General features: G+C 40.4%; 1 protein-coding gene across 1 annotated transcript in view; it reads left to right on the forward strand.

The window, feature by feature from the left end:
• LOC147422020 (uncharacterized) overlaps window positions 1–12866 on the forward strand; it is a 29880-nt gene extending 17014 nt beyond the window's left edge. The window contains 1 exon segment of the mRNA XM_086503001.1: window positions 12444–12866. Within this exon segment, the coding sequence (XP_086359127.1) occupies window positions 12444–12866 (423 nt within the window).
• The last annotated feature ends 509 nt before the right edge of the window (window positions 12867–13375 follow it).

Here is a 13375-nt window from a genome sequence, read left to right on the forward strand (position 1 = left end):
ATCCCTAAAAACGAGTGCTCAACAACAAGACATTCTGGATTCACCCCATCTGATTTGCAAACATTGCATTTACATGTACATGACCTCCCATGAAAACCAAAAGTAGATGAGCGCATAACATTAAACGCATCTTTGAGATACATCAGTTTGATATGATAAACACAACATCAAGTATTTCCATCTTTCAACTTTCGCACGAACCAAGGCTTCATCTTCTCAAAGGACCTTTGCCCAATTGTCACATGTGGGTGGCTATCTTTAAACTTCAAGAAATACTCTGTCTGCTTGAAAAAAAATTGCATTAGAATTACATGTTGCTATATATCACACATAATAGCATAGCTACAGATGCATTGGTATAAATATATATAGCTATGCTACATAGCACAGATAATAGCATAGATAGATAAATCAGCTTTCATTACATGCTCAATTTTTTTATATAACACATAATAGCATCGATAGGGATTTTTAGCTGTTATTACACACACATCACACACGTTGTTGGGAAACAAGAAAACTAAAACACCTCTATAGCGATGTCACCCAAGAGCATTGAAAGATAACTACAAGACACCAAAAGCTTTGCAAAATCTTTTTGAAACACCACAAGCCCAATAGGAGTAGACCTTTGGGAATTTACTAGCCGTCGCCCACCCACTAGACTATGTCACATAGGAGCAAAACCCGGTCAAAGCACGGATTTATAGCACACGCCGACCAATGCATATGAATACAAGAACCTCTCCTTTCACAATTAAACATCACAAACCCACAACTTCAACATCAATTCCAAAATTCATAGACACATGCCCTCCGAATCTATCTACACACAATTTGCCACTAGGCTGCCATAGCCATAACCCTGGAGAGAACTAGTCGTAACCTGAAGAGAAAAACTCCAATTGGGGCACTTTAAAGCTTGAGAGAAATCTTGAAAAATGACTGGCGAGAAAGCTGAAGATGAACAAAATTGATTCCATACACCGTCATGAGAAAAATTGACGCGAACAGAAAGCTGTCCCAACACGACTACATGTAGAGAAGGCTAGTCGGGGCAAAAAACTGCTTCCAAAAGCACCAAGGAGACACAACGAGCTAAAACCTACAAATTTCTGATCTTTGCCTGAACTTTTTTAAGTTTCTACATGAGTTTAAGTTATATACAGGGCTCACTTCAAAAAACTCACTCACGGGCACTTACAGTAGCCCGACAGCTGTCACTAGACTAGCGACTTGCAGTGCATGTACATGTGCTTGCCAAAGCAACCTAAAAACCCCACAAAAAGAAATCCCACACACACTTTTGACATCAAGCTTCATGTCCGTATGTACAAATTTACAGAAAATGGGGTGTCAAAAATGCGCCCAACATAGTTTGCCAACCCCCCAGTCTGCTAGAGCATTCATGCTCAGTAGTAGCATAAGCATATTCTCCACCCGGATCAAAGGGCCATACAACATAAGAAAAAATTGCATGAAGAAACACCAACCATATCAATTGTGTCACTCCCAATATCAATCATTAGCCATATGTAGAATCCAAATCCTCTTTAGGCAAAAAGTTCTCTCAACAGATACCACACAGAGAAAGCCTTTTACAACTACAACATCCAAAGAAGCCTTTAACATCTCCTCTAGAAGTTCTTCAACCTTTAACTCAGATATTTTCATATCCTCATGCATATTCATATCATTCTCCCAACTCTTCATAAAGCTTCTATCCAATTCAACTGTATCATGCTTGATAGGTAAGACATCTTCTACACATAGCTTCCTATCCTCAACATAAGGATCAAGCAAGGAAGCATCAACCATCTCATCATTAGGCATCCATATTATATTTTTATGGCTTTCCACATACTCAAAAACCTCCAAATTCTCCTTCTTGATCAAGGCATGGCTACATACATCATCATAGATGCAAGCATGAGAGTCCTCATGGAAAATTTCCTCATTAGCAAGGTCCACAACATGCTCAATAGCAACATCATTTAGTGGAAAAGACTCAACAATATCATGCATTTGAGAGATCTCTTCATTCACATCATTTACTTCTATATAAGTATCCTCATTGACTTGCAAATCATTCTCAACTACTTCACATAAAAGAGAGGGATACTCAACATCCACTTTCGCATCACCCACATGCTCACCTTTCACATTGGACACATCAACAATGGAATCTACAACCTGATTCTCATCATGATCATTCTTTAAGACTTCATTAATTGTATCCTTTTCCTTCTCATTAACTTTCACATTGGTAGAAACATCACCTTTGGCATGTAGAGCACCATTAAGTGGCATAAACAACAAGGACGGCATAATGAGAGAATTCTTCTTAGCCTCTTTCTCCTTAGTACATGCTTGATTCTTTTTCTCAAGAGAACCATCATGATATAATACTGCACTAGAGGCACTCTTTTTACCTACATCAATGCATAGAGAAACCTTTGGCTCCACATCACCCTGCAATCCAAGCTCGTGCATTCTCTCTAATTTCCATTCCTTATGCTTTGCAAACTTTACTGCATCATCAAATGTAAGTGGCCTTTTAAGCTCAACCTTTAACTTCAAATTAGCTCTCAAAATTTGCATAAACATACACTTTTTAAGCATAAGAGGAGGAGAATCACTTTTCAAAGAAACCCACCATCTTCTCCACAAAGCATTGAACTCCTTGACAAAGGCATCTACACTTTGACCATCACATTGCACAAGTCCTTCAATGGAGTGCCATACATCCGTTGGGTCCTCTACCTTCTTGAAATTCTCAAGAAAATCCTTCTTTACTGCATCATAAGTCATCACCAATGGAGGTTGAGATGATTTCCACCAAGACCCATACTCATCATACCATATCCTTGCATCTTCTTTCAAGCAAAAGAACAAAATCTTGAGCATAATCATTGGATCTTCCTTATTTGCCATCAAACAAGAAAACTCCATCTTTTCAATGAATGCATCAGCATCCTCACCAACATGGCCATAGAACCTTGAAAAATCTGTCACCATAGCCATCAAAGCTGTCAATTGAAAGTCATCTGAAGAAGATCCTCGGTGGCGGGCACCAAAACACTCTTGGGAAACAAGAAAACTAATACACCTCTATAGTGATTTCACCCAAGAGTGTTGAAAGATAACTACAAGACACAAAAATATTTGCAAAATCCTTTTGAAACACCACAAGTCCAATAGGAGTATACCCTTGGGAATTTACTAGCCGTCACCCACCCAAGAGACTATGTCACATAGGAGCAAAACCCGGTCAAAGCACGGATTTACAGCACACGCCGACCAATGCATATGAAGACAAGAGCCTCTCCTTTCACAATCAAACATCACAAACCCACAAATTCAACATCAATTCCACAATTCATAGATACATGCCCTCCGAACTGTCTACACACAATTTGCCACTAGGCCGCCATAACCATAACGCTGCAGAGAACTAGTCATAACCTGAAGAGCACAACTCCAATTGGGGCACTTTAAAGCTTGAGAGAAATCTTAAAAAATGACTGGCGAGAAATCTGAAGATGACCAAAATTTATTCCATACACCACCATGAGCAAAATTGACGCAAACAGAAAGCTGTCCCAACACGACTACACGTAGAGAAGGCTAGTCAGGGCAAAAAACTGCTTCCAAAAGCACCAAGGAGACACAACGATCTAAAAGCTGAAACTTTCTGATCTTTGGCTGAACTTTTTTAAGTTTCTACATGAGTTTAAGTTATATACAAGGCTCACTTCAAAAAACTCACTCAAGGGCACTTACAGTAGCCCGACAGCTGTCACTAGACTAGCGACTTGCAGTGCATGTACATGTGCTTGCTAAAGCAAGCTAAAAACCCCACAAAAAGAAATCCCACACACACTTTTGACATCGATCTTCATGTCCGTATGTACAAATTTACAAAAAACGGGGTGTCAAAAATGTGCCCAACAATGTCTGCTATATAGCACACATAGTGCTCTCATATTATAACACAGTTCTTCTACATAACACACAAAAGAGCATGGACAGGGATATTGTGCTATTATTACACATATCACACTCTGCATAGCACACATAATAGCATAGACATGGATACCGTGCTATTATTAGACTAACATCTGCTATGTAGCACACATAGTGCTCTCATAATATTATAAAATCTGATAGCACATAATACCATAGATAGGTATATTGTGCTATTATACACACATGTCTGCTATATAGCAGAGATGATGTTATCATACTCTGATAGATTCCTACTACATGGCACACATAATAGCATAGACAGGACCATCGGGCTATTATTAAACATAGTTATACTATATAGCACTCATAATGCAAGAAATACTATGACATAATAGCATAGATAGGGAGATTGGCCTCTTATTACACACACTAACGCTATATGGCACACATAGTGCTCTCAATATGTAATATAGATCTTTCACATACCACACATCATATCATAGACAAGAACATTGTGCTATTCTTACACACACTTTTACTGTATAGCACACATGTTGCTATCTTACTACAATTAAGTCCTTTTACATGGCACACTTATAGCATAGACAGGGACATTGGGCTACACTTGTGCAATATAGCACACATAATAGCGTAGGTAGAGATAATGGACTATCTTGACACATTACTTTGCTACATATCACATATAGTAGGATGTACACAACTCCATAACACCCAATGGGTAGCTATTCATAAGAGTGAGATGTTTCACTTGAGAGTTATTCATTGTAAGAATGAGACATGTTTACCTGAGATTCATCAAGTAAGTGTATGGGATGCTATTGATAATGTTTTCTGCCCAATCGTTTTCGACAAATATCTTTCTTGTTTGGAGACACCCTACTGTGCTCTATCCAAAATGTAATAATTGTCTGCTTCAATTCCTCTGATAAGGACCCAGCATTTCCAGACTTCCTTTTGCATAAGTGAAACCTCAGCGTACTTGACATAGGATCGCTGTCAAGTCTACCCAAAGCTGAATATAAATTCCTTGGATGAACATTTAATAGCTTTGCCACTTTATGTAGAGTAACACCTCTACCTTGGCTCCCATTATCATGCAGTAATCCATTCACCAGCATGCTGAATGTGCTTCATTTTAAAAACACCTTGTCAACTGATTTTGGAATCTTTAATTCTTGTAAGGAGACCTTGAGTGCAGAAATAAGGCCATTTGCAAGAAGATACAAATCTTCACAGAATGGCCAGATTCTATCATCATTGAAAACACCTTGAAGAATTGCATTCTTATCTTCTTTCCCGTAACTATGCAATTGTCTCACAATGTGCTGAACAATATTCTAAATAGTATGTTGCTTCTTGTCTTCCTTTGTGTGTACATCAACGTCCTCCCTATGACAATTTTCCGCTCCAATGTTGATGCTTGGCTGTACTTGCTTTCTTGCATGACATTGCTTTCTGTACTCACTTTTAGCCTGTGCTTCATACTTCCTCACTGCAATAATTTTATCCTCATTTAGACAAGCCTTTCTCGTGGAGTGCACCTGCGTATGAATGGTGTCTATTCCATGTGCCTCATCATAAAATCCGTTGTCCACCATCCTAGAACAGTCTGCAGTAGTTTGAAATGAATGAAGTCGTACAAAACTTCTTGATTGTAATAGTGAACTGAAATCCATTTGTGCTGCATTGTTGAGTTCAAGAAGCTCCATTGCTGCTTGTGAGGAGGTATAAGTTGGAACCAAAGCGAGAGGAAGGGAGTCTCCATCATCCATATTCTGAAAAGGAGAGTAGGAGAGAGAGAGAGAAAGAGAGAGAGAGAGAGAGAGAGAGAGAGAGAGAAAGGGAGAGAGAGGGAGAGTTCCACGCGTGCTAACTACTCTATGTCTTTCAATCCGAGTAGTGGAGTCGTGAAGTCAGTTATCTTACCTATATTCTTTAAAAAAATATTGACTTAAAATCCCAGCTATGGTGCCATCCATAGCATCATACTTGGTGTCCATGGACACCAAGTATTTAGACACCATTTTATACTTTCACCCTGAACACCTTCACAAACTCTTCTATGGTTTGGCCTTCACCTTGTACTAAGCCTTGAATAGACTTCCATACCGTTTGTGGGTCTTCCACCTGTTGAAAGTGTGTAATACCATTTCATAAGTCATAACTTGAGGAGGTTGGGCTGATTGTAGCTCCTTTTCATAGCCTTCCAACCATTCCCTAACATCTCTCGTCAAACAGAAGTAGAAGATTCGTAGCACCAATGCTGGGTCTTTCTTGTCAGCAAAAGCAGGCAGGCAAACTACATTCTCTCAATGAAACCTTTGGAACTTTTATTTGATTTCCCACTAAACTCCGGAAAATTAGACTCCATGTCTTCTAAAACCTATAAATTGAAGGTAACTTGAAGCGATTCCTCCGTGGGGGCACCAAAACACTGTTGGAAAACAAGCAAACTGAAACACCTCTATAGCGATGTCACCCAAGAGCGTTGAAAGAGAAGTACAAGACACCAAAATATTTGAAAAATCCTTTTGAAACACCACAAGTCCAATAGGAGTAGACCCTTGGGAATTTACTAGTGGCCGTCGCCCACCCAAGAGACTATGTCACATAGGAGCAAAACCCTGTCAAAGCACGGATTTACAACACACACCGACCAATGCATATGAAGACAAGAGCTTCCCCTTTCCCAATCAAACATCACAAACCCACAACTTCAACATCAATTCCACAATTCATGGATACATGCCCTCCGAATATCTCTACACACAATTTGCCACTAGGCTGCCATAGTCATAACCCTGTAGAGAACTAGTTGTAACCTAAAGAGCACAACTGCAATTGGGGCACTTTAAAGCTTGGAAAAACAAAAAGAAGAAGACCTAGGCAACACCCTCAATCCAGCAAAGCCCCAGGTCAACGACCCTTTTATCTAAGGCTAAGCGATTTAGGTGATCCTAGTCTTGTAGCAATGTTGTCATGAGAAACATAACACGTGATTCGAGTCACAGTAACACCTTTCATATGCACAAACAATCTTTTCCAAGCAGTTAGACTGTAAAGGATCTCTACCCTTACACGTCTACCATAAACCATCCAAATCACTTCACGATCTAGTCCCAAAACCATAAACCATAATCCAATCACATCACACGGGTGAGCACTCCACCCAGCTCGGATGAGGCACAAACCAATCCTGCATAATCACGTTAGAACATAACATGGCTCCAAAATTTGGTAGCATAAACATATTTAGAAAATGACTTTGTAGAAAATTACAATTTTAAAATTTAGAGCGAGATCCAATCCATGCACTGGTATTCTAGTCAGGTGAGCATATTTTGGTCCACATCTACTATGTGCGCTCGACAATGGGCGACATCATAAAAATTATCATTTTTATTTATTTGACGACAATGTGCATGACACATCTTTCGTTCAAAACTGATTTCTTTTGTGTGACCAACGGTAGAAGGACCAGAGTTTTTTTTAAAAGAAACACTAGGTATGGTCTAATGTTGCAGCATCACAATTCAAAGAAGGATGGCCTTTCTTCTTATTTGCAAGGTTTTCTCAGCTTACTGGGCTTGAGATGATGCACAAATATTTTGGGTCAGGTCATGGAAAAGGTGAACATGACGGTGCTAGCGTGGCCATAAAGAGGGCATTAACCCATGAGCAATAGAAGGTGGATGGACATCCTTATATAATGCAGCAACAGTGAGAAATTACCTCACCCTAATCGAACAAGGTCTATAGGGCCTTTTGGGAAATCAAGGTGGATGCTGTGCTGAGAGATATAGAATGGGATTGCATGAAAATTATTGGATCACGTTCGAGGAATTGTGTGAATGGTTTCTCTTCAACAGATATGATAGCACTAAGGTGTAGAAAACTGTCCTGCTTTTTCATGCTTGTGTGCATGGTCAATGGAGAAGATGTGCAAGCAAAGGTCAGGTAGAATCATGGCAATACTTGAGGATCGTACCAACAGAGGCTGACATAGATGAAGATGTTTCAAGTGATGAGGAGATTGATGCACCTATGTATGGTGTGCATCAGAATGATTTGAGTGATGCCTTATGAGTTGGAGATAACTTTGCAGTCAACACTGAGGAGGAAGACTTTGATTTGTATATACTGAGGTGTTGCACGGAGAAGAGGATATCCACCACGACTCAAAAGGATGCGTGGTACAATCAAATAAAGAAGAGCTCCTACTATGTTGGAGAGCACTTTTATGATAAATTTGAGGGATGCTCCGATTGATATGTGTTACTAGATGATAGGCTCCCTCCTACTTCCATGTACTCGCACCTAGTTTGATGCCTTAAGTTCCCCTTGTATCTTGAGAGGAATGAGCCTAATGTCTACACTTTGAGTGATACCGTGTATGAGCATATCTATAATAGCATGCCCTCTAATACCAAGCCTATTTAAAACACATTGACCTCATAAAGTATAATTGGGTACCACTATCTTGTATCTGTTCCTCAAAGAAACTTATGTTCTTCATCTAAAAGGTGAAGCATTTCTGACACTTTTTTAATTTTCGAGTATATGTAGCTTACAACTTGCCATCCACTTGCAAGTGCTTTCAACTACCTTCAACCAAATTTTACAAAGTATATGGCCCTTTAACACTACAAGAGGTACTTCACATTAGCGACGCTCGTAGTGCGACGCTCAAAAGTGAAAACTCACGGCATCGCTAGTTTACTTGTAACTTACTGGCGATCATAGTGACACCCACAACGACACTGACAAGGGTAAAAAATAAATCGAGAGTGCCTGAAAACTCAAATCTCAGATTTGAGTTTTCGGTGCTCAAGCAAGAAAAGGTAACCCGCGCTCTCCCTCTCTCTCTCTCTTTCTTCTCCACACACACACACACATACACGACGAGAGGAAGGAGAACCAAGTATGCTCCTTCCCTCTCCTCTCTCTCATCTTTCCTTCCATCTTTCTCTCTCTCTCCCTCTCTCTCTCACACACACACACATTGTCTTTTTGAGAGAGGGAGGGAGAGAGAGAGCACATGCATAAATAAAAAACACACACACACACATGCATAAACAAAGAATGCATACACACACACATTGAGAGAGAGAGAGAGAGAGAGAGAGAGAGAGAGAGAGAGAGAAAAGAGAGAAGAAGAAGAAGAGAGTTTTAATGTCATAGGAAACTATCCCAAGATATCTTAAAGATCTATCCGCCGACGAGGAGTTGAACTCAAGACCTGTTATTCAAGAGGGAAATGGCATAACCAATTTATCACACTTGGGTGATAAAAAGTTTATACCATTTTCCTCTTTTTATTGGCACACACACACCCACACACACACACACACCCAAGAAGAAGAGAGTGTTAACGTCGTAGGAAACTATCCCAAGAGACCTTAAAGATCTAGCCGACGAGGAGTTGAACTCAAGACCTCTTATTCAAGAGCAAAATGGCATAACCAATCTACCACACTTGTGTGATAGAAAGGTTATACCATTTTCCTCTTTTTATTGGCGCGCGCACACACACACAAAAGAAGAAGAAAGTTTTAACGTCGTAGGAAACTATCCCAAGAGATCTAGCCGACGAGGAGTTGAACTGACCTGTTGAAAAAAGAGAAAGAGAGAGAGAATAAAAAACCAAAGAGAGAGAGAGAGAGAGAGAGAGAGAGAGAGGGGGGGGGGGGGGGGGGGGGAAGATGAGAGAGAGAGGTAAGGGGAGAAAACAAAGAAAGAAAGAGATTATGTTAAAATTTAAATTAGATTACATTTAGATTTATGTTTATGTTGAGTTTAAGATTAGGTTAGATTTAGATTTACAGTAGATTAGATTTAGGTTTATTTTGAGACATTAGATTTACGTTAGATTAGTTTAGGTTTATTTATGCGTGTTAGATTTAGATATACGTTGGACTAGATTAAATTTAGGTTTATTTTGAGTTTAAGATTAAATTAGATCTAGATTTATGTTCGATGGATCATGGAACCAGTAATTCCACCAGCATGTTCGACTGCTATACAGAGAGAGAGAGAGAGAGAGAGAGAGAGAGAGAGAGAGAGAGAGAGAGAGGAGACGAAGAATGGCAATGGAAAACTAAATTTTTTGTCCAGGTTATAAGGTTTTTACCCTTATTATGAGTAGTGACGAGGATGTGGGGCCGTCCGACCGAAACACCTATCTCTCAACGAGGATCTTATGTCCTTTTAATCAATGCAAGCATGCTGTGCGATGGACAAGACGTCTTTCTTTGCAGCACATTCACAAATTTGGCGAGTTTGATCCATCTATTATAGATCGAGTTGTTTCCAATTATAACTCATCGTACTTTGACATTGGCCAATAGGCAGCAATCTTGCAACCCAATAGACGTGTTCGCAGGCGCTTTGGTCAAGCAGCATATGTGAGGCCACAAGATGTAGCCGCTGACAGCTGGGGGATGATCATGCAGACCACATTCCCTTTGAGGCAATGTTTCAGCCCGAGATTGATGAAATGATCGAGACGATTATGGATTCAGAAAGGCTTATCTATGATGATATGAAAAGTGAAACCGATACGCCATTGTATGATGGAGCACGTGTGTCTAGATTGAAGGCGCTCCTGGTTCTTCTCAACATGCAGACAAAGTTTGGATGGAGTGACACTAGCGTCACATCGCTTTTCAAGTGATTTATTACACTGTGTTTACTTTAATTAAAAACTCTAGATGTATAATGATCTGATAGATTTTTACACAATTGTACCGTAATTTTTTCATTGTGTAGATTGCTCAAAGAGCATATACAGCCAGCTCATAATGTGATGCCAGATTCTAGAGAGGAAGCAAGAAAGATTTTGCGAAACTTGGGGATGGATTACAATTTGATCCACACTTGTGCTAATGACTGCATTCTTTTCAGAGGGGAATACATAGACATGGAGAAGTGTCCGAAATGTGATTCTGAGAGATATCGAGTAGATCTCACGGAACAAAAATTCCACAAGTTTTTGTGACATTTTCCTCTGCTTTCTCGCATCAAGAATTTCTTCTAATGAAAGTCCATGGCCACCCTAGAATCACGCCATGAGGAGAATAAATCTGTGGACGGTGTGCTACGGATTCTTGCAGATTGTGCAACCTGGAAACATATAGATGAAACATGGTTGGATTTTGCCAGGGAAGCTCAAAACTTGCGCCTAGGCATGGCTATGGATGGCGTAAATCCATTTGGTCAAAGATCAACATCTTACAATGTATGGCTCGTTGTCATCGTCAACTACAACATTCCCCCGTGGTTGACTACGAAGAAGGGGCACCTATGGCTAAGCTTGATTGTGCCGGGGTGGTATAAAGTGAAGAATATGGATGTGTATCTTCATCCACTATTGGAAGAGCTACAACAATTGTGGATTGGCATGGAAGTGGTGGATATGAGCCAACACACAGGTCGACGGAATGCTTTGATCAGAGGCATTCTAATGTGGACCATGCATGACTATCCTAGACTAACAGAATGCTTAGGTGATTTACACTTAAACTCAAACAATGTAAAGAACGCTTATTCTAAAGCTTATCTATTATCATGTGTATACATGCAGGGCTTCAAACAAGCGAATACAGAGCATGTGTCACATGTGGACCTAGACTGCATGCACGTCAGGTGCCCTCATTGAAGAAGCAAATCTATGAAGGTCATCAAGCGTATCTTCCAGAGAATCATGTGTTACGCAATGGATTTTTGGGAAGAGAGCCACCGAGGATGTCTGCACAACATAGTTAGAGCAGAAGCAGATGTGTGATGACGGTTTGCCCTAGGGATGAAGAGACTCTCTCTATGGTACCCGTTACCATATTGGCCCCGACTCATGATCAATCACTTGCTCGATCCAATGCACATATTCAAGAATGTGGGTAATGTGCTATGGGATCATCCGATTTGCAAGAAAGATACTTTGGGAGCCAAGGTTGATCTTAGAAGTGTGGATCGTATGGAGAAATATTCGCCGAAGATAGCATCCTATGGATCGATAAAACTCCCTAAAGTGCCATGGATTTTCACAGGAGCCCAAGAACGCAAAGTAAAAGAGACCATTCGATCTTTGCGGGCCCCCACTGGCGTAATGCACTCGCTCCGAACATGTTTTACTAAAGAAGGAAAGCTTACCGGTTTAAGGTCACACGACTCGCATAAAATGTGTCAGGTATGTTCATAGTGGGAATTGTGTAACAAATTTGTGTGTGGACTTTAATACCAATGTTGGACGTGTTTTTCAGTTTATTTTACCGGTGGCCATTGATGGATGTTTGTTTCTTGACGTCCGTAACACAATCTACAAACTTGAGAAGTTGGTACAATGGATCTCACAAAAGGAGATCAATGTAGACTCCATACCATTTGCCAAACTAAATGCTGCGGAGGTTGTGTGCATGTTTGAGAAACACTTTCCTACTACCATGCTAACCATTCAGGTGCATCTTCTTGTTCACGTAGTTGATGAGGTGAAAATAGCGGGCACAATACATTCCGGATGGATGTTCTTTTTAGAATTTTTCATGAAAACGCTCAAGGGATATGTGCGTCAGAAGGCACATCCGGAGGGTAGCATGGCAGAAGGTTGGCTGGTGTCAGAGTCCCTAGTGTACATTGAAGAGTGGCTAGACGGATTTGATAAAGCCCGAGACACGCTATCGCAAACCATAGATGATGAGCGTATATCTGGTATTGTCATGTACAATCAAGGTGTTGAGAAGAAGATGATGGAAGATCTAGAGGCTAAAATCAATCGATTTTGCATGCTTCACAATCCACTGATGCAAAAGTGGATTTCACAATATGAAGATGCAAAGCAAGAGCGACAAAGGGCACGAGTCGAATGGAGATGGGGAAGATGATCACCGATGCACTATTCGACGGGTCTGGAGAGCCTACCAACATTCATGAGCTTAAGATGGTTGCACAACCAATTGAAAAGCGCACAACAGTGCGGTGAAGAAGCGACTGAGGAGGAGTGGGAGTACTCTCGGGGTTGCACGACCAAGGTACGTTCGCAATGTATGACTAGTGACATTCTATATGTTTGAGCAGCCACTCATAATCTTTGTTGGTTGTAGTATAAGTCATACACAGCAGCATGGTGTAAAGGTCAACATTTTAGGGTGAAACGGATCGACAAAAAGCGTTTTACTTAAGATTATGGAATCATGGCAAAATTTGAACAGTCTAGTCGACGACGGTCCTCTGATGCAGATCCTATGGTGGCGAAACTCACTTACTTTGGTATGCTACAAGAGATTTTGAGGATCGATTATAGAGGATTTTTTGTCGACTTGTTTAACGTGCAATGGTTCAAGATAATCATGGAGGGTCGCAATGCTACTCTGCATAGAGGAGAGTTTGGTTT

Source organism: Adiantum capillus-veneris, chromosome 27, assembly GCF_014529385.1.
Source record: "Adiantum capillus-veneris isolate H3 chromosome 27, ASM1452938v2, whole genome shotgun sequence".
Taxonomy (NCBI): domain Eukaryota; kingdom Viridiplantae; phylum Streptophyta; class Polypodiopsida; order Polypodiales; family Pteridaceae; genus Adiantum; species Adiantum capillus-veneris.